General features: G+C 46.4%; 9 protein-coding genes across 12 annotated transcripts; 4 read left to right on the top strand and 5 right to left on the bottom strand.

Annotated features, from left to right (window-relative positions):
- Positions 1 to 133: 133 nt before the first annotated feature.
- Positions 134 to 2,658, top strand: LOC120447617 (eukaryotic translation initiation factor 3 subunit L). Its single transcript, XM_039629110.2, has 4 exons — positions 134 to 324; positions 847 to 1,325; positions 1,380 to 2,352; positions 2,412 to 2,658. Exons 1-4 carry the CDS (start codon positions 292 to 294, stop codon positions 2,544 to 2,546), a joined length of 1,620 nt encoding a protein of 539 aa, XP_039485044.1. The 5' UTR covers positions 134 to 291; the 3' UTR covers positions 2,547 to 2,658.
- Positions 2,659 to 2,764: 106 nt separating this feature from the next.
- Positions 2,765 to 7,303, bottom strand: LOC120447619 (rho GTPase-activating protein 68F). 3 transcript variants are annotated; one of them, XM_039629111.2, is made up of 6 exons: positions 7,175 to 7,303; positions 5,879 to 6,067; positions 4,763 to 4,888; positions 4,654 to 4,689; positions 4,401 to 4,596; positions 2,765 to 4,339 (listed from the first exon to the last, which is right to left on the bottom strand). In XM_039629111.2, exons 2-6 carry the CDS (start codon positions 5,913 to 5,915, stop codon positions 3,304 to 3,306), a joined length of 1,431 nt encoding a protein of 476 aa, XP_039485045.1. In that variant the 5' UTR covers positions 5,916 to 6,067; positions 7,175 to 7,303; the 3' UTR covers positions 2,765 to 3,303. The 3 variants fall into 3 exon arrangements, with proteins under 3 accessions (XP_039485045.1, XP_039485047.1, XP_039485046.1); XM_039629113.2 differs by having other exon boundaries at positions 4,654 to 4,686; XM_039629112.2 differs by lacking the exon at positions 7,175 to 7,303 and adding an exon at positions 7,025 to 7,046.
- Positions 7,304 to 7,623: 320 nt separating this feature from the next.
- On the top strand, positions 7,624 to 8,640 carry LOC120447620 (NADH dehydrogenase [ubiquinone] 1 beta subcomplex subunit 5, mitochondrial). Its single transcript, XM_039629114.2, has 4 exons — positions 7,624 to 7,796; positions 7,867 to 8,096; positions 8,262 to 8,368; positions 8,428 to 8,640. Exons 1-4 carry the CDS (start codon positions 7,712 to 7,714, stop codon positions 8,564 to 8,566), a joined length of 561 nt encoding a protein of 186 aa, XP_039485048.1. The 5' UTR covers positions 7,624 to 7,711; the 3' UTR covers positions 8,567 to 8,640.
- A 2-nt stretch (positions 8,641 to 8,642) lies between these two features.
- LOC120447622 (autophagy protein 12-like) lies at positions 8,643 to 9,266 on the bottom strand. Its single transcript, XM_039629115.1, has 3 exons — positions 9,107 to 9,266; positions 8,909 to 9,045; positions 8,643 to 8,850 (listed from the first exon to the last, which is right to left on the bottom strand). The coding sequence occupies exons 1-3, from the start codon at positions 9,180 to 9,182 to the stop codon at positions 8,728 to 8,730; spliced, it is 336 nt and encodes a 111-aa protein (XP_039485049.1). The 5' UTR covers positions 9,183 to 9,266; the 3' UTR covers positions 8,643 to 8,727.
- A 227-nt stretch (positions 9,267 to 9,493) lies between these two features.
- On the top strand, positions 9,494 to 12,433 carry LOC120448738 (protein KRI1 homolog). Its single transcript, XM_039630918.2, has 4 exons — positions 9,494 to 9,679; positions 9,746 to 11,250; positions 11,308 to 11,471; positions 11,537 to 12,433. The coding sequence occupies exons 1-4, from the start codon at positions 9,562 to 9,564 to the stop codon at positions 12,324 to 12,326; spliced, it is 2,577 nt and encodes an 858-aa protein (XP_039486852.1). The 5' UTR covers positions 9,494 to 9,561; the 3' UTR covers positions 12,327 to 12,433.
- LOC120448739 (differentially expressed in FDCP 8 homolog) lies at positions 12,337 to 14,042 on the bottom strand. Its single transcript, XM_039630919.1, has 2 exons — positions 13,225 to 14,042; positions 12,337 to 13,164 (listed from the first exon to the last, which is right to left on the bottom strand). The coding sequence occupies exons 1-2, from the start codon at positions 13,976 to 13,978 to the stop codon at positions 12,449 to 12,451; spliced, it is 1,470 nt and encodes a 489-aa protein (XP_039486853.1). The 5' UTR covers positions 13,979 to 14,042; the 3' UTR covers positions 12,337 to 12,448.
- Positions 14,043 to 14,342: 300 nt separating this feature from the next.
- Positions 14,343 to 16,711, bottom strand: LOC120448994 (larval serum protein 2). The gene has a single exon (XM_039631260.1). The coding sequence runs from the start codon at positions 16,679 to 16,681 to the stop codon at positions 14,576 to 14,578; it is 2,106 nt and encodes a 701-aa protein (XP_039487194.1). The 5' UTR covers positions 16,682 to 16,711; the 3' UTR covers positions 14,343 to 14,575.
- Positions 16,712 to 17,660: 949 nt separating this feature from the next.
- LOC120448995 lies at positions 17,661 to 18,126 on the bottom strand. 2 transcript variants are annotated; one of them, XM_039631262.1, is made up of 2 exons: positions 17,988 to 18,126; positions 17,661 to 17,911 (listed from the first exon to the last, which is right to left on the bottom strand). In XM_039631262.1, the coding sequence occupies exon 2, from the start codon at positions 17,891 to 17,893 to the stop codon at positions 17,693 to 17,695; it is 201 nt and encodes a 66-aa protein (XP_039487196.1). In that variant the 5' UTR covers positions 17,894 to 17,911; positions 17,988 to 18,126; the 3' UTR covers positions 17,661 to 17,692. The 2 variants fall into 2 exon arrangements, with proteins under 2 accessions (XP_039487196.1, XP_039487195.1); XM_039631261.1 differs by having other exon boundaries at positions 17,965 to 18,124.
- Positions 18,127 to 18,750: 624 nt separating this feature from the next.
- LOC120447741 lies at positions 18,751 to 20,667 on the top strand. The gene has a single exon (XM_039629288.1). It carries the CDS (start codon positions 18,751 to 18,753, stop codon positions 20,665 to 20,667), a length of 1,917 nt encoding a protein of 638 aa, XP_039485222.1.
- Positions 20,668 to 20,919: the final 252 nt, after the last annotated feature.

The raw sequence follows: 20,919 nt of genomic DNA, 5'->3' as shown, positions 1-20,919 counted from the left end.
ACCAAAAGTGTAATGGCAAATAGCACCTATCAAGCCTATAGTGTTGGGAAAATATCTAGTTATCTTATCTAACCAGAAATTCGAATTTAAAACACTTATTAATAAAAATTTTTCGAATACCAAATCGATAGGGGCGTGATAACATCGATAGCCGAGCAGCAGCATCATCGATAGTCGGTCACACTGTTTCTCCCTCTTTTCGCCAAAAATTTGTTGGCGTGTTGTCAATTTCCCAAGCGTTTGAACGGTTTTGCGTTTTGTGTGTTACCCGGAAAGGATAAAACAGCGACAATGTACGGCGGAGACGAATACGCAAACAATTCGGTGAGTGCAGTCAGCGAGGAATGATTCATTTTCCGGCAACCAATCCCGGGACTCCACCGACAACATAACCCATCTTTTGTTCCCCTCGCACAAATACAAAACTAACTAGGATGATTTTAAAGAAGTTAAATGACTTGGCATAGCAGGTGTTTAGATTATTAATGGTCGTTGACCACTGGTAACCTGTGGGCAAACATTTAGACAAGTGCTTTGCCGTTTGGGAACAGATCCTGTATTCAGGTGGAAGCTGCGCCGCCATGTGGTATATTATTGGTATCGGTGTTCATTTTATAAGTGATAATACTTTGAAGGCCTAGGCAAGATGCTACTACATGGAATCCCTTCACTTTAAAAAGCTGATATTTATCTTTTAAGTTATATATTCAGAGAGTAGTAGATCTGTATATCCTTAAAGTATAGGATCTAGTTGGGTCATGAAGATTAAACGTGATGAGGGGGGTCTAATTTAAAATTCCCTTGTAAACACCACCAAAAGACTCATTGGGTTTTTCCGGATTTCAGGAGTACTACGATGACTACGCCCATACCGGAGACCCGCAATTGGACATGGAGTACGAGAGGAACTACTATGCCGCCCGGATGCCGGACAACGTCAAGTACTTCCTCATCAACTTCTGCCAGGCGATCAAGGAGGGCAACTTGTACGACATCCAGAATATGTACGAGAACACGTTCCCGCAGATCAGCGACCATCACTTTGACAAGACTGCTTGGCCCGAGGAGCAGGAAGTGGCTGCAATTGTGGACAACGACAAGGTCTTCCTGATCTTATACAAGGAGTTGTACTACCGCCACATCCACGCCCGCATCTCCGGCGGCCCCAAGTTAGAGCAGAGGATCAACTCGTTCTTCAACTACTGTGACTTCTTTAACCTGATCATCTCCGCCCAGAACCCGGTGATGCTGGAGCTGCCCGACATCTGGCTGTGGGAGTTGGTAGATGAGTTCGTGTATCAGTTCCAGAACTTCGCGCAGTATCGGTATGTAGCTGTTTTTTGCAGCTTGTGGATTCGATTAACCTTCTGTTTTTGCAGCGCCCGTCTTACGGACAAGTCGCAGGATGAGATCCAGCAGTTGTGCGTGAACCACAGCAACGAGTGGAGCATTCTCTGCATCCTCAACGTGCTGCATTCTCTCGTGGACATTTCCAACATCAAGAAGCAGCTGGAGGCCATCTCGCAGGGTGCTGATCCCCAGACCGTGGCCGGTGACTTCGGCAAACTGTCCTTCTACAAGATGCTGGGTTACTTTTCCCTCGTCGGACTGCTGCGCGTTCACTCGCTGCTGGGTGACTACTACCAGGCCATCAAGGTCCTGGAGCCCATTGAGATCCACAAGAAGTCCGCTTACTCGCACATCCCCGCCTGCCAAATCTCGACATCCTACTACGTGGGCTTCGCCTACATGATGATGCGCCGCTACGCTGATGCCATCCGGACCTTCTCCGATATCCTCCTGTACATCCAACGTACCAAGCAGCTGTACAGCACGCGTTCGTACCAAAACGACCAGATCAACAAGCAGGCTGAGCAGATGTACCATCTTTTGGCCATCTGCTTGGTGCTCCATCCCCAGTGCATCGACGAGTCCATCCAACAGGTGCTCAGGGAAAAGAACTACCATGACGCCATGTTTAAGATGCAGTGCGGTGATTTGGAGGTCTTCAAGTCCTTCTTTGTGTTCGCCTGCCCACGTTTCGTGAGCCCCTGCCCGCCAGCTGCAGATGCACCCATGGAGGACTATGTCAAGGACCCTATGGAACACCAGTTGCTGGTTTTCATGGACGAGGTGCGCCAACAGAAGGATCTGCCCACAACGCGCTCGTATCTGAAACTGTACACTACCCTGCCGCTGACCAAACTGGCTTCTTTCATCGATCCCAACGCCAGCGAGGATGACGTGTCCAAGCTGCTGATCCGCCTGCTTTGTTTCAAGCACAAAATGCGCAACCTGGTGTGGAGCAAAGGACCCAGTGGCCTGGAGGGAACATTCAAGTCTGGCTCCGAGGTGAGTTTTACATAGAAAGATTGTGAAGACACATCCAATAATATACCTTAATATTCCAGTTGGACTTCTACATCGACGACGACATGATCCACATAGCCGACACCAAGGTTTCACATCGGTATGGCGACTTCTTTGTGCGTAAAATCCTTAAGTTCAACGATCTGAATCGCAAACTGAAGAACATCAACATTTAAGCCGACTCCTTGTGACCACCCTTAATGATATATTTAATATTCCATACTGGACCGATTCGTTTTGATATCAATAAAAATCGCTTGCGATCATGCGCAAGTTTGGTCCCCAAAATGTTTCTTGTATAAAAACTACATCTCTTGGATAGCACAAAATTTGGTTATTCTATATATTCTATAAATCTATATACTTTTTAATGGAAACGTAAAATGCGAATTAGTTGTTTTAACACTTGCTTTATTTTTAACAATATCGTTATTTTATAAAAATTGTTTGTATGACTATAAGGAAATTCAAGACTCTACACAGTACGATTTTTGAGTTCGCCACAACTCCACTTGTGCGTTGCATGTGCATTCAGCAACGCAACCAAGATTTGTTATCGGTTATGGGGGAATGTGCGTTGGATTAATACGTAGTATAATAATAACATCTCATATCGAATTTCTCTTCTGTTCGTCGCTGAGCGAACACAAGCAATTTCTTTGGTAAATCAATCGTATTAATCGCTTATTGGGGGTAAATAATTGTGATTGGGGGGAGAGAGTTGGCGTGGAGTTGGGGCTACAAGCAGTTCCACACATACACACAGTTTAAAATTGAACTTAGGATTACAGTACACTTTATACACGACATTGCCTTCAGCTCTAGTTTCTGTTGCGTTTTGTGTGCTCTCATTAGCTAACCATTGGTTCACTTAGGACTAACATTAAAATCAAACAATTTACAATTACGGACTTGTTGGTGGCTGGCCAGTCGTTAGTCGACGGACACTGTGCGCTGATTGACGTCGATCAGGTAGATGTCCTTATGGTTCTGCAGCACAAAGTCGACGAAAGCATTGATGGGAGCGATCTCCTCCAGGGAGGTGCTGGTGCTACGCGACCACAGGAAATTGGGACCGAACACGATGGCCAGGTTGGAGGAGGTCATCTTGTTGAGATCCTCGCAGTCCATTACCTTGACCAGGAAATCTACAATGTACTTGAACAGTTCATAGTTCTCCTCTGGCAGTTTTTCGCGTATCAGTTGCGTCACGTTCCTCGAACGCTCTTCCTTGGGCCAGTCTAGGAATCGGGTCACATCCTCATACAGCTCGAAGGTGAGCAACGGCTCGGCGAGATCGCGCAGGAAACTCTTCAGCAGGCCGGCTATAACGTGGACATTCACGCTCTTTAGATCTACATCCTCGCCTCGGTTGACGCGCTCCTTCAGCGCCATAATCTCGGAGTGATTGCCTGATCGACGGAATATGCCCTCCGTATCGATCACGCCCGTTATGGACAGCGAGTCCACGCACTTGCGCACAATTGGCGGAATGGAGTTTAAGCACGGACTGTTCATCACGATGAATTTCAGGGGCACACCAAATTGATGCGTCGTCGCCATTTTGTGCTGCTGCTGCCGGGATGCATTTATACTGCTGCTGGGTGGCGGTGTCGATGTCTTTCGGCTGGGGTTCAGTTTGTCGTCCAGGTCGCAGATGTTGTCCGGCAGCTTCAGCTTGTTCAAGCCGAGCGCCTGGCGCAGCTCGTCCAAGCTGGAGATGTAGACTAGCTTCTTGCGGAACTTGTCGCTGATGAAGGGGCTAAAGAAGTTCCAGATGACCCGTATAAACCACGTCGGATGAACCACATACAGCGTCTTCAGGTTCTTCCGGAAGTTGCGATCGAGTTCTTTGTACGAGTTCCACAAAAACTGTGCGGATGGTTTGTTGTCCTCTTTGAGTCCTTGATGGAAATATACCAAAATGTAGTCGTTCTCCACAAATGGTTCGATCTCCTTGATGATTTCCCTGATAGATGGATGAAAATGTGGTGATTAATAAGAAAAATGAGCTCGAAAATGGATCCTACCGCACAAATCCTTCCAGCTGTGACTTTTCGGGAAAGCGGGATGCATAAATGCCGAAGATGTGGCGACCCTGCTTATCGGTTCCCAGGAAATCACACTTGTTTCTGGGGGCCTGAAAGTTTTCAGACTGTTCCCTGAGTTGGTCCTCGAAGTCGTCCTCCAGCGGATTTACATCTTCCTCTGGCTCAAGTTCTGGATCTAAGCGTAATGGGAAACGTTACTCATTGGCCAGAAAGAATCGACTCACCCACTTACCTTCGGTCAGAACGAAATCACCGACCATAACATCTTCTGGGAAAAAATCAGAGAATACGTTTTAGTAAGGTGTACAGAATTCTTTAAGGCTTTCAATTGTATCACTTACTTTCTAGGGGAGATGGGGCCAGCAGCTCGGTATCATCAAACTCTAGCTTCGGCTCGAAGTCGTGCAGATCGGAGAGACTGGGTTGGGGCTCATCCGAGTTATCGACGATCGGATTGATGGCGGGACCTTGGGGTGCGAGAGGAAGGCATTTATAAATCTCGTAGGTTTCCCTGGCGCGGACTGGTATTCCAAAAACGTAATCTTACAAGTAATGCTTTCAGTTAAGTATTTTGACGGCCTGAGGCAACAAGTTTAGTTCGGATTGAGTTTGAGTAAGTGAATAGACATGAATCAGAGAAATTTCATTTGATAAGTACATTGGCATCTGATTGGTTAATCAAGAGTCTTACGGTTTCGATATAATTGGCAGACAATTACGATTACTGAACAGAACAGAACAGAGACGTTTAGGAAACTCTAAGCTAGGGATATTAGACTATTTAGGCTAGGGCAACAAACAACACACGATCACAAAAACACTTGGTAAAAAACATTGGCAACAACACAGTTAGCGAAAAGTAGTTAACAAATAGGATCCACAACAAACCAAGCAAACTCTTTGGATAGTTTAAAATGCAAGTTAATTATGTACAGAGAGACGGTGAGCTGCCCGCATAGGCTGGATTATGCAGTTTGAAATGGGGTTAGTAGCGCAACTTGATACCAAAAACAAAGAACTTGGTTAAGGGGGCGTTAGGGGGTTAGGCAAGGCGGCGGGTCGGGGCACAAAATTAGTCGTAATTGCTGGCTTTAGCTGTTAGTTCTCGGACGAGGGCTCTTCTCCCCCCCCCCTCAACGAAACTACGATACGGCAATGAAAACAAGAAAATAAAGCAGCGCAAAGAAATGACTCCCAAAACTTGAAGCACAGATTGGAGGTACGGTACTGTGGAAGACCTGCCCTCATTTCTCGTATCTTTAGGCCCGTTTTTGTAATCTTCTGCGTTGGGTAAAAGTTAAATTGAATCTTGGTTTTGGGAACCATTTCTGAGCGCTCAAAAAAGGCAAATCACTGGCAATTGCGCTCAAAATGCTAAGCAGTTACAGAACCAAAGATCAAAACTAGATATATTCGAATCGAAAAGCATGACTTGGCCGATTGATCGGCGGACTTACCTGGTAATCTCGGTGCGAAACGCGAATGAGAGTCCATGGCGGGTGGGCACGATGAGGTGGAGGTGGATTCAGTGGATTCAGCGGATTCAGGTGCTAACCGTTCGATGTGATTGGAATACTCGCGGTGACGCAGGACGTGGCTCACAGTCAGTCGTTGGGCTCGATTATTGGCATGTAGAATGTATGCGGCTGAAATGTGAGAATAAATTAGCCAAAAGCAGCAGTTGCCAGTACTCTATCGATGACGTCATTAGCCAGCTAGTTTTCTTGGCTGTTTGGGTTGTTTTGGGTTGCTTGTTCGATTGTTATTTCTTGGTATTGGATATAGTACAGGTTATATGGCATTGCTGATTCACATTCATTCACATCAATGATTTTGCCCCAAGTTTTGGTGGTAACTTGGCCCTGAAAGACGCCCACCGCCTCCATTCCTTGTGTTCATACAAGCGTACATACAGTGGGGACATGTAAAATGGCCATGACTGCGGTCTCAAGACGAATGAATTGCTTTTCGGAAAGATAACACACACAGAATGAAATATAGAGGCTGCTTATCGCAATTTCAACAAGTTTCACAAAAGCACATATATGTATAGAAAAGGCACAATTTTAAGTGAAACGTAGTTGGATTTGCCAAATATGGTTATATATATTGTCGCGAAAAAATTCTTTTGATAGCGTTGGTATATAAAGGAAGTATTCAAAAGTGTGGAAGTTCTTTACACTTGAAAAACTGGGGACTAACTACATGAATTTAGAATTAATTAAATTAGGTGTCCAAACTATAGACAGTGCACTGTACAAACAGCTTGTATGACTTCATTTAAAGTACGTGATTTGATTTTTAACTGAGTAATAAATTATTAATTCTCGAATGCAAACTGTGATTAGCACACATCCTTTGTGCCGCCATTGTAGTGTCTCCTTCTGCCACCACTATTTAAAAAGGTTACAGATCCTATAGGCCGCCACTGTAAAGGGAGTAGGCTCCTTTGTACCGCCACTGTTTGCACATACACACACGCAGGAGTTGAGTAAAAATTGCACAAGTTTCTTGTCGGAAAAAACGCAATATCTGTACTGCAAGTACCAACTAACTACAAATAAACTGCGCATTTGAGTTTAGCCGTCGTAAATGATATTTACTTTTTTTGTATACTAAGTTACAAACTTTTATCAGTCACAAGAAATCGTCACATTTTATACGAATGATGAATTTGTTTTAGTCTCGATTGCGTTTCTCATATCAGTTAAGTTTTCACTCTATTTGTGAGTCAGATTTTGCGAGAAAACTACCTTTTATCAGTACGGGAAAAAATCTTCGTTAATTTTATACTACCAGACGACGTTGTTTTTGTCGATGGTTAGTGATGATAAACTTTTGGTTTGGCGAGCCCATTAGTGCTGCAGAAAAGCACAAATCGAAAAACTTTTTCGTGTCACGAATGGATTTTCACGAGATATCGTAAAGATGTACAGGTAGTGGCTAGAATCTAGTTTGATAAAGAATATTAACATCTAAGACTAAGCTTTTCAAAACCAATTATTTTTTCCACGAGACAACAAAATGTAAATCGTAATAGTCGTAGTAAAATATTTTGATCTATTGTTCATCACATCATCTATATCTAAATAATTTGTTTATTTTGTTTTTAAACATTTTAAGTGCTTGAGCAGCCAGACCAATCTCAACCCACTCTGCCATCTCTGCTGTTATCGATATATCAAAACAGACAAACGGTCAACCAAAAGTGTGACCGTTTGCCGTGCTGCTCGCAACTTTGACACGACCAGTTCCAAAATATCGTGAGATTTACGCAAAACTACTTTAAAATGGTTGGTTGGAGCCGTTTGCTGTCGCCGGCGGCAAAGTTCGCCAGCTACCGGGCTGTCCTGCAGGAGCCCGCGTGCCGGAATGGTGAGCACTCTGTGAATTATCCGCCGTAAACACACTCCACATTACGCAACCATATACTCTGGATTTCTAGCCCTGCAGCAACAGCTGCGCAGGATGGGAGGCGATCATGGACACCACCACATGACCATCAAGCCATCCCGCTTCCAGTGGGACAAGTTCAAGGATCTGATGCACTTTTACGTAATGCTCGGCGTCATCCCTGTCACCGCATTGATTCTCTACGCGAACATTTTTGTGGGACCCGCGCAGCTCGCCGAGATTCCCGAGGGCTACGAGCCCAAGCACTGGGAGTACGAGAAGGTATGATAGATTCAGAACGCTTATATTAATACTCAGACATACGGTATTTTTGCTTGCATCTACCTTGATAGTTCATTTACAACAGCATTATTGAGCTTATAGATACAAATTTTCTTTTACAATTATGGACTTATTGTAACTCCAAGATTTATCTTTATTTTCCAGCACCCCATCTCGCGTTTTATTTCCCGCTACATGTTGAACTCGGAGCAGCAAAACTACGAGAAATCCCTGCACTATCTGTTCGAGGAGAACGAAAAAGCCCAGATTCGGTATGGCAATGGATTCAAACCAGTTACATCTCATTGTAAACCATTATATTTGCTTTTAGTCTTCTTGAGGACCAAGTACGTCGTAAGATGTCCGAGCGCAACGATTACCAAGCCTACTACTACCGACCATCGGTGGCCAAATACCACAGGATTTCGAAAGAGGCTGCTGACGAGCTGGAGGCTCTGCGCGGAGACTAAACCCCTTGTAATATTCTTTAAATACCATTGTTAGGCTCCCGTTTTGTGGGAAATAAAGTGTGAAATCAACACAATATCAGCTTATTCACATTTAATAATATACAAATTACACAGTAGTCGAATAAATACTTAAGACTTAGCAAAGTCATGTGCGTATCGATTTAGCCCCACGCCTGATTCTTGCAGTAGTAGAGCACCAGTTTCCCATTGGTTCCATGGCACTCGTACAGGTTCTTGATTATCTGATCCGGGGCGGGTGCGAATGTCTGATTAACGTACAGGAACTGGAAAATTAAGATGACATGTAAGATAGGGTTCCCTTGAACATCGTTTACTACTTGCAATTTGCTCGCTGGCATCAAGTTTCAGAAACTTGTGGATAAACTTCTGGATCCAGCTGACTGTCTTGTTGGGATCCACGGTCCATGTTCGCTTCTTGATGATGGGTACATTGCCAGTGGCGTTCAGAAGGATGCAAACTGATAAGAAAGCCTTTGTGATAAAGCAATCAGAAAATATAAAGTTGTCTTTGATTCTCACTTTTGGAACCATCCTTATCGGCAGGTGTGGAGGAGGAAGTGCTTAGGGCTGCCTGGGATTCTGGTGTCTCTGCCATTTATATGGAATGTGACTAATGCGATAGCTCTAAGTTAATGGATTGAAATAGCCAATTGTAAATAAAATAATAAATTAGAGATCAGAAAACTATGACGAAAATATCGATAGTAGTCACGAGTTTAACGAGTCAAATAATTATTTAACAAAAATGTCCTGCAATTCATCAGATCATGTTAAGGAAGCGCATTTTATCTTTTTTCTTGGTATGTTTCAATTACTTAAGTATATTTTTCATTCGCTTGGAACTTTAAGACGTGAAAAGTACGTTAGTTAAATTGTCCACCTCTAGCGATAACATCGGCTATGTTATATTACATTTGGCTGTTATTCTAGCACGTGTGAAGTTCATTAAACAATCCAGGAAAATAAACAAAACTATGAATAATAAACTCTTTGAGGGCTCAGATGACGATGGGGAGGATCTGCAGTTGTCCACCAACAAAGACTATGCCAAGACCTACAATATCCTGCGCAAAAAGGAGCTCCTACAGAAATGTAAATTTAGAATCCGGTTCTGTGATCATTTGCCATTTCTTAATTATATCACTTAATATTCCGCAGATAAGGATCGTGGCTTGGATGTTTCCGAATCGGAATTCGACAGTGACAGCTCGTCATCCGAGGAGGACGAGGTGGACCCCAAATTCGACCAGGACTTCTTCAAGACACTTTCCTCGCTGAAAAGTAAAGATCCACGTATTTACGACAAGGGTACGAAATTCTTCAGTGAGTCCTCCGGCGATGAAGATGATAAGGATGGGGAGTCTCCAAAAAAGAAGAAAAAACCTAAGCCAGTCACCTTGAAGGACTACGAACGAAATGTTATTTTGGAGCATAATGGGAAGTTCGAGAGCTCAGATGATGAGCAGCAGGAAAAAGAGCATGAGGAACTTCAGCGAGCGCAGTCACCTAGCGCCGTGGAGGAGGAGCGCCGTCTGAAGGCCGAATTCCGGAAAGTGATGACCAAGGACGACGACAGTGAGGATGAGGAATTTGGAGGTATATTCAAGAAGCGCAGTAAGACCAAGGAGCAAACAGCTGCCGAGGAGGCAGACTTCGCCAAATGGCTGGCGGGAAAACAAGCGGAAATTCAGCAAACCGACAAGGAGCAGTTGGAGCCTCTAAAACAGTACTGGAACAGCAACAAGCTGACCCAGGGCGAAAGTTTCCTGAGAGATTACATCCTCAACAAGGGCTACGCAAACACGGATGAGTCCGCCATACCCACCTACGATGAGATCGTGGGAGAAGCTGCCCCGCTGTCCGAGGATGAGCAGGAACTGGAGAAGCAGGCAGAATTTGAGCACAAGTACAATTTCCGCTTTGAAGAACCAGATGCGGACTTCATTAAGCGCTATCCCCGCACCATCGAACAATCCTTGCGACGCACCGATGACAAGAGAAAAGAAAAACGCAAGGAGCTTAAGGAGCGCAAGGATCAGGAGAAACAGCAGAAGATGAAGGAATTGGAACTGATCAAAGAAATGAAGCGTAAGGAGATCGATGAAAAGATACGCAAACTAAAAGCGGTGACGGGCAACGATGAGCTCGGTTTCCGGGACGATGAACTTGAGGAAGACTTTGACCCGGCGGCCCACGATCGTCGGATGCAGGAGCTCTTCGACGATGAGTACTACAATGTGGATGAAGGCGAGGAGAAACCTGAATGTCCCTCGGATATCGATGAATTGGTGCTGGAAGATTGGGACAACTACGATCCCAAACATCACGCTAATGGGGGCTATGATGAGGACTATGAAGGACACTGCGAGGACGACGACTTCAACATGGATTGCGACTACGATCCGTCCACGGCCAAGGAGCAGCTTCAACAAGAGCTCATTGAAAACACTCGTGGTCGCAAAGGACGCAAGGGTAGACGAAATCGCTTCATGGAGATGATCCAGGCGGAAAAGCCTGCATTCAATCCTGAGGACGAAAAGACGTACAGTGAGTACATCGATGAGTACTACCAAATGGACTGCGAGGATATCATCGGAGATCAACCGTGCCGATTTAAGTATGTGGAAACCACACCAAACGATTTTGGTTTGACGATAGAAGAGGTAAATTTTTGATTAAATTTATCATAATGTTTTATGTAATCCTTTTTTATTCTATAGATCTTGCTGGCCAAGAACAAGGAGCTCAACCAGTGGGCTAGCTTGAAGAAGGCTGTCCAAAACAGACCGGAACACGTAGAGAAAAAGGAGCAACGTCTCTACAAGATGAAAGCCAAAAATGAAGACCTCAAGCGAAAGATCTTCAAAAGTCTTTATGGAGAAGGGTAAGCAATTTTCAATAACCTTTAAATTTAAAACGGGTGTTTATTATAACTTGACACTAATCCAGTTCTGACGACGAGGAGCAGCCAGCCGAGGAGAATGCAGTGGCTACAGCACCGACTACACCAGCTGCTGAAGCGACAGCTCCAGCCGAAAATGGTCAAGTCTCGACGGAAGGTTTGTCCAAATCAAAGAGAAAACGCCTTAAACGTAAAGCTGCCGCAGCAGCCGCAACCAGTGCGCCTAAGGTTCCAAAAGAGGAACCTGTCCTCAAGGATCCAAAGGAGGAACCGGCAGGATCAACAGAAGATGTTCAGGCAGACAGTTCAACGAAAAAGCCCGTTGCTTCCTCTAAAAAGGGTAACCAGGAAACTAAAGCCAACGCACAAAGCACCGAAACAACAAGAAACAATAATGCCTTTAAAAATAACAAAAACGAACATAAAAACGTGCAAAATGGATTCCAAAAACCACAAAACAAATCAAACAAAAAGGCAAAGTCAAACGATGCTATTAAAACTACGGAAACTGCGCCTACAAACGCAGAAAAACCAAGTGGAAATGCAAACCCTTTTAATAAGCCACAACTGAAATCCCATCAAAGGCAAGAGCTGCCACCAATTCATAAAAATCAAGGGGGAAACAAAAAGGGACCCAAAAACGCTAGCGGTCCCAATCCCTTCAAGAAATCAAACCAGAAGTCCAGTGCTCCCTTTTCAGCAAAGAAAACGAACAACTTTAAGGCGAAAAACAAGCAAAATAACAACAGCGGAATAACCGACGATCGATTAAAGGCATATGGTATAAATCCCAGAAAGTTCCACAAGCGGGAAAAATATGGTAAGAAGGATAAGTAAAAAGTTAGAATAAATTTAAGAATAAAAGTTTATATATAGTTATACATTTTGTAGTTACATTTTATGTACATATGATAACATATTAAAAACCAGCACAGCACAATAAACTCTGATTTAATCAGTTATTCCGCGGGAGTCACGTCATCATCGGTGGCCACCCCGTCATCATCATCTTCCGTGCTCTTCATGCGATCCAATTGAAGGCGGCGCTCCTGGATGCGGATGCATTTGGGGCAAATCATATTTTTGCGCGTGAGGCAAACTCGGTGGAAGATGGAATTGCACTGATCACACTTGATGCAGCCATCGTCGAAGGGAAAGATCACCTCGTTGTTGCTGCAAATCTCGCAGATGTACGCTTGGGCAAGGCACATGGGGCAGGATCTTATGTGATCATTGAATGCCTTAAAAACACCTTGCAAGAACTCGGTGAGCGCTCCAGATTCCACTTGGCTGAGATCATTTAGGGAATAGAACTCATTTGACTGCGCCAGATGTCGTCTGACGCCTAGTTGCTGATCCACTAGCTTCAACTCGCTGGCGATCTTGCAGGCAGCCAGATAGTGGCGCATATGCACCAGGTTCTGGCGAAGTTTCTTTACGGCACACAACTTTTCTACGAACACAAACAGCTTGGGATTGTCCTCCTCCAAGCGGATGAGCGGTTTGTTTAGGAACAACCTGATCTCTTGGAGCGCTGTGCGCGACACTCTGCGTGGCGAAAAGTCCCAGTTGTGGATAATGCGGGCTGGTATAAAGTTGCTGTCGTTCCAGTGGCAGCGAGGGCAATAGTACAATCCACTATAGTCGCATAAGCGCGGTTCAACCCAGGTATTTTCTACAAGAAAGAAGTCGAATTATTTGGAACTGAAGGGGCAGACGGCAAATGGTAACCTACTTATATTTAGCATCGTTCCGCATTCGGCGCACTTGTATCCCTGGGAGGCAAGACCGATTTCTGGACATATCTCGGAAATGGGATGCTGGCGCTCTGAAACCAGAACATGGGCACAAACCCTCTTTACGCCATCGATGCACTTCTGATGGACCAAGAATCCGCAATCGCTGCACACGTACGAGTTCTGCACCACGCTCCAAATGATGGTGGTGCAGTGGTCACAGTAGTTCCTCTTCGCAGCTGCCTGCAAGCGATTCCGTTTGCCGTGATGCGGATGGTGGGGCACAAAGTGATGACCCACCACCGCACGAATGGCATTCATTACGACCATGTCTGAGGAGAGGGAATGCTGTTCCTGGGCTTCCTCTAGCTCCTGCAGTGAGTAGCGCAGATCGACCAAGTGTCGCACCAGCCAGCGACGCTCCTCGCTGAGTTCCTCGCTCAGCAGGACAAGATCCCTGCAATGGGCAATGGCCGCCTGAAGATCCTGGATATTGGCATCGCTGGTGAAGATCAGGCGCCATTGCTCGCGCACCAAAGAGGCGGGAATGGGCAACGCCCTGTATTCTGCACTTTGTGGGCCACTCTCCTCGCTGCCCCCGCCCTCGGATCCAGATCCAGTGGAGCCCGAGCCTCCAAGGCCAACTGTTGATCCCAGCGAGGATGAGACGTGCAACAGGTTGCTGGCGCTCTCGTTGATCAACTGCGCCACTGTGCCCGGAATGCTGGTGAGACTGTCTCGCCAGGAGCTCATTTTTTTGGGGCAGAACAACAAAACAAGTCTTTTGTCTGTTTTCTTTTCTACTGACCAGGGATGCGAGCAGTGGTGCAAATGAGCGAACTAGTTCCGCAAGCTGCAGGTGAGTGCACGTATCCCTGGAATGCATATTATTACAGTGAGAGAAAAAAGATGCACGTTGAAAGCGGCTTAATTATTTAAAAGTATTTCTAAATAAAGAAAGATATCTAAAAAATTTTAAAAGTTTTAGAAACTTGAAATTTAATTACTAATCGATGCTGCAAAACTAGTTTCAATAAAATAAACTTTAATCGTTTAACTTTTTTCTGCAAGTAAATGAAAAACTAAAAATATAATTTGAAAAATTAAAGAGAAGCACTTGTGTTGAATACGTTTATTGTTTGATGGTCACAAGGTGGACTGACAGCTGAAAGAAACTGAGTTAAATTACGATTGCTATGGGGTAAGTGGATGCAGACAAAGATATAACAAGGAAAACAAGTAATCTATCCGATATCGTTAGTTCGTTGGTAGTGATGATATTGCTCGTTTGGGATTCGTATTCGTTGGGTCCATCTCCATGTCCAGGATTCAGGATCCAGGTTCCAGGATCTAGACCACGTTGGTGTGCTCGTCGCGATGGAAGATCTTGACGTCGAAGAACTTGAAGTTGTGGACATCGAAGTAGTAGTCGTGCTTCACCGGTCGGTTGAAGGGGAATCCGAAGGGCAGGGCGTCCACGTAGCGGGAACCGTGTCCCACGCCGCAGCTGACCACCGGATCGTAGCCGGTGAACTGGGCAACCTCGGGCTGGTGGTACGGGTAGACCATGTAGAAGAACTGGAACACCTGGCCACCCTTCTTGCCGCGTGGCAGCATCATCCTGTTGGGCACACCGCAGTGGGCCTCCGACTGGTCCAGCTTGAACTTGTAGTCGCTGTTGGTGGCGTCCATCAGCTTCTGGTAGAGCTCCAGGTAGGTGGTGCGATCGTTCACCCAGAAGGAGAAGTCACCGCTGGCACGCTTGATGTGGTTCACGCCCGCCTCCAGATGCACCTTGAAGTGCTCCAGCTCGAAGAAGTTCTGGTAGTTGTACTCCAGCGGGATCACGTGTCCGTGCTCATCGTACTTGGGCCCAATGAAGACCTTCACCACGGCATCCTGCGCCTTGTCGGACGTCACGTCCAGGGTGAACTCGAAGGGCTTGTGGTTGAGGCGCTGCTGGCGAGCCTTGATCACATAGCTGGATCCCTTGTAGTGGGAGTTGCGGCCGAAGCTGTACAGCGGATCGGTGGCACCCTCCACGGCGGGCTCCACATTCACGGCGTTGCTGATGTCCGAGTCGAAGTGCTCGAAGTAGGTGGTGAGGCTCTCGGGCATGTGGACGGCATCGATGTGGACACCCTCGAAGGCGTAGTCCTTCTGGTGGTACTCCGGATAGGTCTCCATCAGATGCCAGTAGTGGCTCACAATGGTCTTGTACACCTCGTAGAAGATGGGGTCGCGCATGGAGGTATCGTAGTGCATGAACAGGCCGGGGAAGCTCTCGTCTCCATGACCGTAGTGGTGGCCCTCGTTCACGATGAAGCGGTACAGCTTGTCCAGACTGCCGTAGAACTTCTTGTCCACGCTGTCCGCATTGCCCTGGATGATGTTGCCCAGCACATTGATGGTCTCCACATCGAACTTCTGGTTCTTGTGGATCCAGTCCATCACGCGCTGCGTGTACATCTCCACGTGCTCGATGTGCTCGTAGTTGTGCTCGTGGTAGAAGCTGTGGTGGTTCTCCCGGTGCCACTGGGGCACGCCGTAGTAGGTGCGCAGGTTGCTGGCGTAGCCGGACTCGGTCGGAACGTACATGTTGAAGGCGGGCACCTCGCCGAGATCGTGGGACAGACGCTCCAGGTACCAACGGGCCAGAAGTTGCCAGTGGACGTACAGGTAGAGCTCACCGCGACGATCCTTGTTCAGGACATGCTCCTCGCCGCCCTTGGTCCAGAAGGGATAGTCCAGGTTGAAGTAGTAGTAGAAGGCGTTGAAGCCAACATCCTCCAGGTAGTAGGCCAGATCGTGATCGTAGTTGAGGGCGCCATGGACATTGGAGTAGTTGGTGCGGATCACCACGTTGTAGATGTTGTCCATCTGCTTGACGTGGTGGAAGCCGTGCATCTTGTAGTGCTCGGCCCATTCCAGAGCCTGGCTGTCGAAGAAGCTCCACGGGTGGATCTCGTAGTGGGCGGGCAGGACCACTCCCTGCATATCGTCACGGAACAGACTGGCAATGGTCAGGGCGTAGACGAAGAGCTGCTTGTTCACGTGCTGGCGGGCCCAGAATACGGCGTGCTGGAAGGTCTCCCAGTTCTTGGCGAAGTAGAAGAGACGCACCAGACCGACCACATACTCCTCGTGCTTCTCGTACATCACCGACCACACCATGTCATCGGTGAAGGGCTGATGCTGCCACAGCTCGAAGAAGTGCTCCAACATCTCTGGGTGCACATAGTCGGCCACATGCTCCCACGGCTTGTACTCCACGTAGCTGGCGGAGAATGGGGTTGTGAACACATCGTCCTGGTAGATGTGCTGCAGGATCTGGAACACGAAGTTCTGCTTCATCAGAAAGTCCTTGTCCGCCACCTTGGAGTCCAGGTGCTTGGCCTGGCCCAGAGCAGCCAGCAATGCCACCGCCGCAACTGCAATCACCGTGAACGACTTCATCTTCTCGAGTCGAATTCGAATCGTACCGCTGCATTGATCTGTAGCCAGTATTTATACCCCCGGATCGGCGATACGCAGATTGCAATCCGGCCAATGACCGGTCGCATCCGTAGCCTTGATCCGCCGCCACAAGACCTGATCGACCCGTGGTGCTCAGAATCTGAATCTCAGCGCCCATGCTGCATCCATCCATAATTGCAGGTGATAAGCCCTCCGATTAGGCGGACATTCGCAGTTCAATCCGGCATTATCTAAACGCAAGAGTACTGGAGTACTGGAAACTGGCATTTAGCTGCAGCAGCTGGAGGATCCACATACGCCTCCAGCTAAGCTCCAGAGGTACCTCCTCCACCTGTCCAAATATCACGAGTTGCAGTCTATAAAAGAATGCCAAAAATAGCACGATTGCACTATTTTGGAATACATATTGTTTACTAAACAAGTGACTCCTATTTGCATTAAAAGTTCATAGCACATGTCATTGAAAACCTGAATTGGTTCACTTATTTTCTCGCTGTGTAATGACTTTTAGTTTTGGAAGCTTAAAACGATGATGGTGCTTGTTTCCACATATCAACAGGTGACGGGCCCCTTTGATTAACACACTTGAGTAGTGATTAGGATTACATGGCCATAGATCACCTGTCAGTTGAGGTGTTACTAGGCAGCTCCTTGATAACTGGCAGTCGGCTTTGTTCGCCGGATCGCTTCTTTATCAAGCCATGCTAAAAATATCCCAAATTGCAAAACACGGAGCATCATGTTGACATGCGACACAACAAATCTCGGACTCGACAAAGAACAATGGACCATCAAATGACCCTGCGGGTCAATGCAGAACATATCAAGCTACCAGACCCATTTCATTCTTCAGATGTCACTCCATATATGCAATAATGCTATTATATTCTGGAAAAGATTCTATTCATTTGCACAGCATAATTACCTCCTCTGTAAGCATATATCCATACAATATAAGTAAGTAGAAAAGACAGAAAATACAAATTTATTTTACGAAAAGTACCCATTTCGCAGGTAAATACTGTCCAAATTATTTGGTGGCAGGATGCGAGGAAGTCTTCGAGCGGCCTCCCGATTCTCGTCGGGAGTTACGTTGAGCAGCTCCGCCGGATGTTCCGCCTGTTGACTTTGGAACGAGGCTCTCGGTTCCGGGGATTTGTAGAACTCCGTTGTCCTTCGACGAGGATACATCTCGCAGGTGTTCAGGATCTACGATGGAAGTCTCTACATCGAAATGGTTGAGGCAAAAATGGAATACTCACGGGCCTATCCATAGTTAACCTACTTTTATATAAGATTTTACAAATTTTATAAATTTAGAAATTTTGTAGTGATTTTGTTACTCGAAAAATCAGAAAAGAAACCAAACCGAAACGGGTGGATATAATTTATGAAAATTCAAAACCAAATTCATGGCACACTTTTATTTACAGATTAGCGTTTAATGATTTAAAAGATAAATGAAGTTAGTTTTAAATTTTGTTCTCAATATTTGGTTATCTAATGTTTGTACATATTAATATATATATATTTTCGCATATTGCAGCTTTTATATAATCTTTGAGTATAAATTACTATATTATTTAGACTTTAGAATATATAAGATTCAAGGTGACTAGATTCGCAGACTTCAAAATATGATTCATCCGATTAGAACCGACTATGCAGCTTTTAAATAAACAACATCTTATCAGTACAGGTATTTATTAATCGAAAATATTGTTCAGGTGTTTAGGTGCTAGTCAAAATAATATACTTTCTTCTAAAAAAGCAGCGTTCCATTGGTTTTAAGCAACTTACATTGAAGTACCCATGAGATACAAAACATTCTGTTCACTTGCTTCATTTCCTTGAATATCCATTCCTTTTATCTTAACTTTGTGGAAATCAGCTTAAGATACTTTCTTTAGCTACCCTAAAAATATTGGCTACATAATGAACTTCTCACGCAACGCTTGTCGTAATTGGGGATTACGGCTCCCAAGGGAAAACCTCCACAGGTTGGGGTCACCCAAAGGATAGTTGCCTGGTTAGTCTGCTCCGGCAACATGAAGTCTTTGGTTGGTTTTTTGCTGCAATTGTATCTTCCCGGGATTTACTCGCTGGCCGGGATCGCCTGTCGCATAGCCGTGGAGCAGAATGTCCAGGTGACCTATCTGTACCGCTGTGCCAGCTGCCCGGCATCCTCTGAAGCGGATTACTCTGCCTTGGAATGGGAGCTCTATCGGTGTGTGACCAGTCGAATGCCCGTCATCACAAGAAACATCGAAGCACATGAGTTGGAACCATTGCGACGAACGGACAGCCTGAGTATCTTCCACATTCCGGCTGGAGAGAAGGGGGTTGCCCTGGTTCGCCGCATCCTGGACATGTTGAATCCTCGCCAGAGGCGCAAGCATCTGCACAAGTATCTGTTCATTTGGCCAGATGCTGGAAGGCATCAGTTACTGCGCCTTTTCCGTGGCTGTTGGGCCAAGAAACTGCTCTACGGATTGGCCATTACCGGCGGGGCAAATGGCACCTTCGACTTTGATCCCTTCGCATGGGGCGGTCTCCAAGTGGTTCAGCGGTTGGATGGGGATGTGCAGTACCCGAGAAAGATGAAGAACCTAAGGGGTTACCAGTTGAGCTTCTCCATGTTCACGGATCCCTTGATGGCGGTGCCCAGGGATCCAGTGGAGACTGCTGGCTACATGTCAGTGGATGGAGTGGCTGCCCGAGTGGTGGGCGAGATGTTGAATGCCAGCGTAACGTATGTCCTCCCGGCTGACAACGAATCCTACGGTCGCTGCCTGCCAAATGGAAACTTCACCGGAGTGGTCACAGACATAATGGGTGGCCACACCCACTTTGCACCCAACTCCCGCTTCGTGCTCGACTGCATTTGGCCAGCTGTGGAGGTGCTGTATCCCTATACCCGTCGCAACCTGTACTTGGTGGTGCCCGCCTCCGAAATCCAGCCGGAGTACCTGATCTTCGTGCGTGTCTTTCGGCGCACCGTGTGGTACCTACTGTTGGTCACCCTGTTGGTGGTAGTGCTGGTCTTTTGGGTGATGCAGCGCCTTCAGCGGAGGATTCCCCGTCGCGGTGTCACCCAGTTTCAGGCAACATGGTATGAGATTCTCGAGATGCTCGGCAAGACACATGTGGGTGAACCGGTGGCCAGGCTGTCCTCATTCAGCTCGATGAGGACGTTTCTCATGGGCTGGATCCTCTTCAGTTACGTCCTGTCCACCATCTACTTTGCCAAACTGGAGTCCGGCTTTGTGCGACCCAGCTACGAGGAGCAGGTGGACCGAGTGGACGATTTGGCGCATTTGGATGTGCACATCTATGCGGTCACCACAATCTATGAGGCAGTGAAGCACAGCCTGACGGAACACCAATACAATCTGCTGGAGAACCGGAGTCGTCAGTTGCCCCTGGGAATAAGCACGTTGTATTACCAACCGTTGGTTCGGCGCAGGGATCGACGAGCGGCCTTTATAATGCGCGATTTCCACGCCCGTGACTTCCTGGCCATCACATACGACTCGCAGGCGGACCGACCGGCCTACCACATCGCCCGGGAGTATCTGCGCTCCATGATATGCACCTACATCCTGCCCATGGGATCACCCTTCCTGCACCGCTTGGAGTCCCTGTACAGTGGCTTCCTCGAGCACGGCTTCTTCGAGCACTGGCGTCAAATGGATCTGATCACCCGGGTTGGCGCGTCCCCGAATGCCGAGGAGTTCCTCGAGGATCTGGGCGACCAAACGGACACGGATTCCGGCTTCAATGAGGTGGCAGCTCGTAACAAGAAGGTGGTTCTCACCTTGGACATCCTGCAAGGCGCCTTCTATCTCTGGGCTATGGGGATTGGCATTAGCTGCATCGGATTTGCTTTGGAGCATGCTTATTGGGTTTGGAGGAGACAGACATTGCGGGATATGGAGTCCAGAAATGACTTACAAATTAATTAAAAATGTTGATTTATAATGTTTGTTTTAATTTAAGATTATGTAACTACAAGAAATCCAAGTAAAAACATCAATACATTTCATGATTTATGTCCTGAATTGCTTTTATTTGATTTTAATCAACTCTACATTTTTGTATACATTTTAACGTTTTTTTTTTAAATTTAAATGTAACGACTTCTTGAGCATCGCTGTTATGGCTTTACATTCCGCGCTCAACAGCACGCTAGAGACCCCTGTAACAGAGCATCGATA

The sequence above is a fragment of the Drosophila santomea genome, chromosome 3L (genome assembly GCF_016746245.2).
Source record: "Drosophila santomea strain STO CAGO 1482 chromosome 3L, Prin_Dsan_1.1, whole genome shotgun sequence".
NCBI lineage: Eukaryota > Metazoa > Arthropoda > Insecta > Diptera > Drosophilidae > Drosophila > Drosophila santomea.
The sequence above is the reverse complement of the archived record's forward strand: the minus strand, read 5'-3'. Positions and strand labels throughout refer to the sequence as shown.

Excerpts from the sequence above, each read along its gene's own strand:
- LOC120447620 (XM_039629114.2), top strand. The coding sequence starts at position 7,712 with ATGGTTGGTTGGAGCCGTTTGCTGTCGCCGGCGGCAAAGTTCGCCAGC. Across the intron at positions 7,797-7,866 it reads GGAGCCCGCGTGCCGGAATG|CCCTGCAGCAACAGCTGCGC; the intron begins GTGAGCACTCTG and ends CTGGATTTCTAG. Across the intron at positions 8,097-8,261 it reads AGCACTGGGAGTACGAGAAG|CACCCCATCTCGCGTTTTAT; the intron begins GTATGATAGATT and ends TTTATTTTCCAG.
- LOC120447741 (XM_039629288.1), top strand. The coding sequence starts at position 18,751 with ATGAAGTCTTTGGTTGGTTTTTTGCTGCAATTGTATCTTCCCGGGATT.
- LOC120447617 (XM_039629110.2), top strand. The coding sequence starts at position 292 with ATGTACGGCGGAGACGAATACGCAAACAATTCG. Across the intron at positions 325-846 it reads ACGAATACGCAAACAATTCG|GAGTACTACGATGACTACGC; the intron begins GTGAGTGCAGTC and ends TCCGGATTTCAG. Across the intron at positions 1,326-1,379 it reads CAGAACTTCGCGCAGTATCG|CGCCCGTCTTACGGACAAGT; the intron begins GTATGTAGCTGT and ends CTGTTTTTGCAG.
- LOC120448994 (XM_039631260.1), bottom strand. The coding sequence starts at position 16,681 with ATGAAGTCGTTCACGGTGATTGCAGTTGCGGCGGTGGCATTGCTGGCT.
- LOC120448738 (XM_039630918.2), top strand. The coding sequence starts at position 9,562 with ATGAATAATAAACTCTTTGAGGGCTCAGATGACGATGGGGAGGATCTG. Across the intron at positions 9,680-9,745 it reads AAAGGAGCTCCTACAGAAAT|ATAAGGATCGTGGCTTGGAT; the intron begins GTAAATTTAGAA and ends AATATTCCGCAG. Across the intron at positions 11,251-11,307 it reads TTGGTTTGACGATAGAAGAG|ATCTTGCTGGCCAAGAACAA; the intron begins GTAAATTTTTGA and ends TTTATTCTATAG.
- LOC120448739 (XM_039630919.1), bottom strand. The coding sequence starts at position 13,978 with ATGAGCTCCTGGCGAGACAGTCTCACCAGCATTCCGGGCACAGTGGCG. Across the intron at positions 13,165-13,224 it reads CGGAACGATGCTAAATATAA|AAAATACCTGGGTTGAACCG; the intron begins GTAGGTTACCAT and ends TCTTTCTTGTAG.
- LOC120447622 (XM_039629115.1), bottom strand. The coding sequence starts at position 9,182 with ATGGCAGAGACACCAGAATCCCAGGCAGCCCTAAGCACTTCCTCCTCC. Across the intron at positions 9,046-9,106 it reads CGATAAGGATGGTTCCAAAA|TTTGCATCCTTCTGAACGCC; the intron begins GTGAGAATCAAA and ends CTTTCTTATCAG. Across the intron at positions 8,851-8,908 it reads TTGATGCCAGCGAGCAAATT|TTCCTGTACGTTAATCAGAC; the intron begins GCAAGTAGTAAA and ends TTAATTTTCCAG.
- LOC120447619 (XM_039629111.2), bottom strand. The coding sequence starts at position 5,915 with ATGGACTCTCATTCGCGTTTCGCACCGAGATTACCAG. Across the intron at positions 4,889-5,878 it reads TTTCGCACCGAGATTACCAG|GTCCCGCCATCAATCCGATC; the intron begins GTAAGTCCGCCG and ends TCGCACCCCAAG. Across the intron at positions 4,597-4,653 it reads TGATTTCGTTCTGACCGAAG|ATCCAGAACTTGAGCCAGAG; the intron begins GTAAGTGGGTGA and ends CATTACGCTTAG.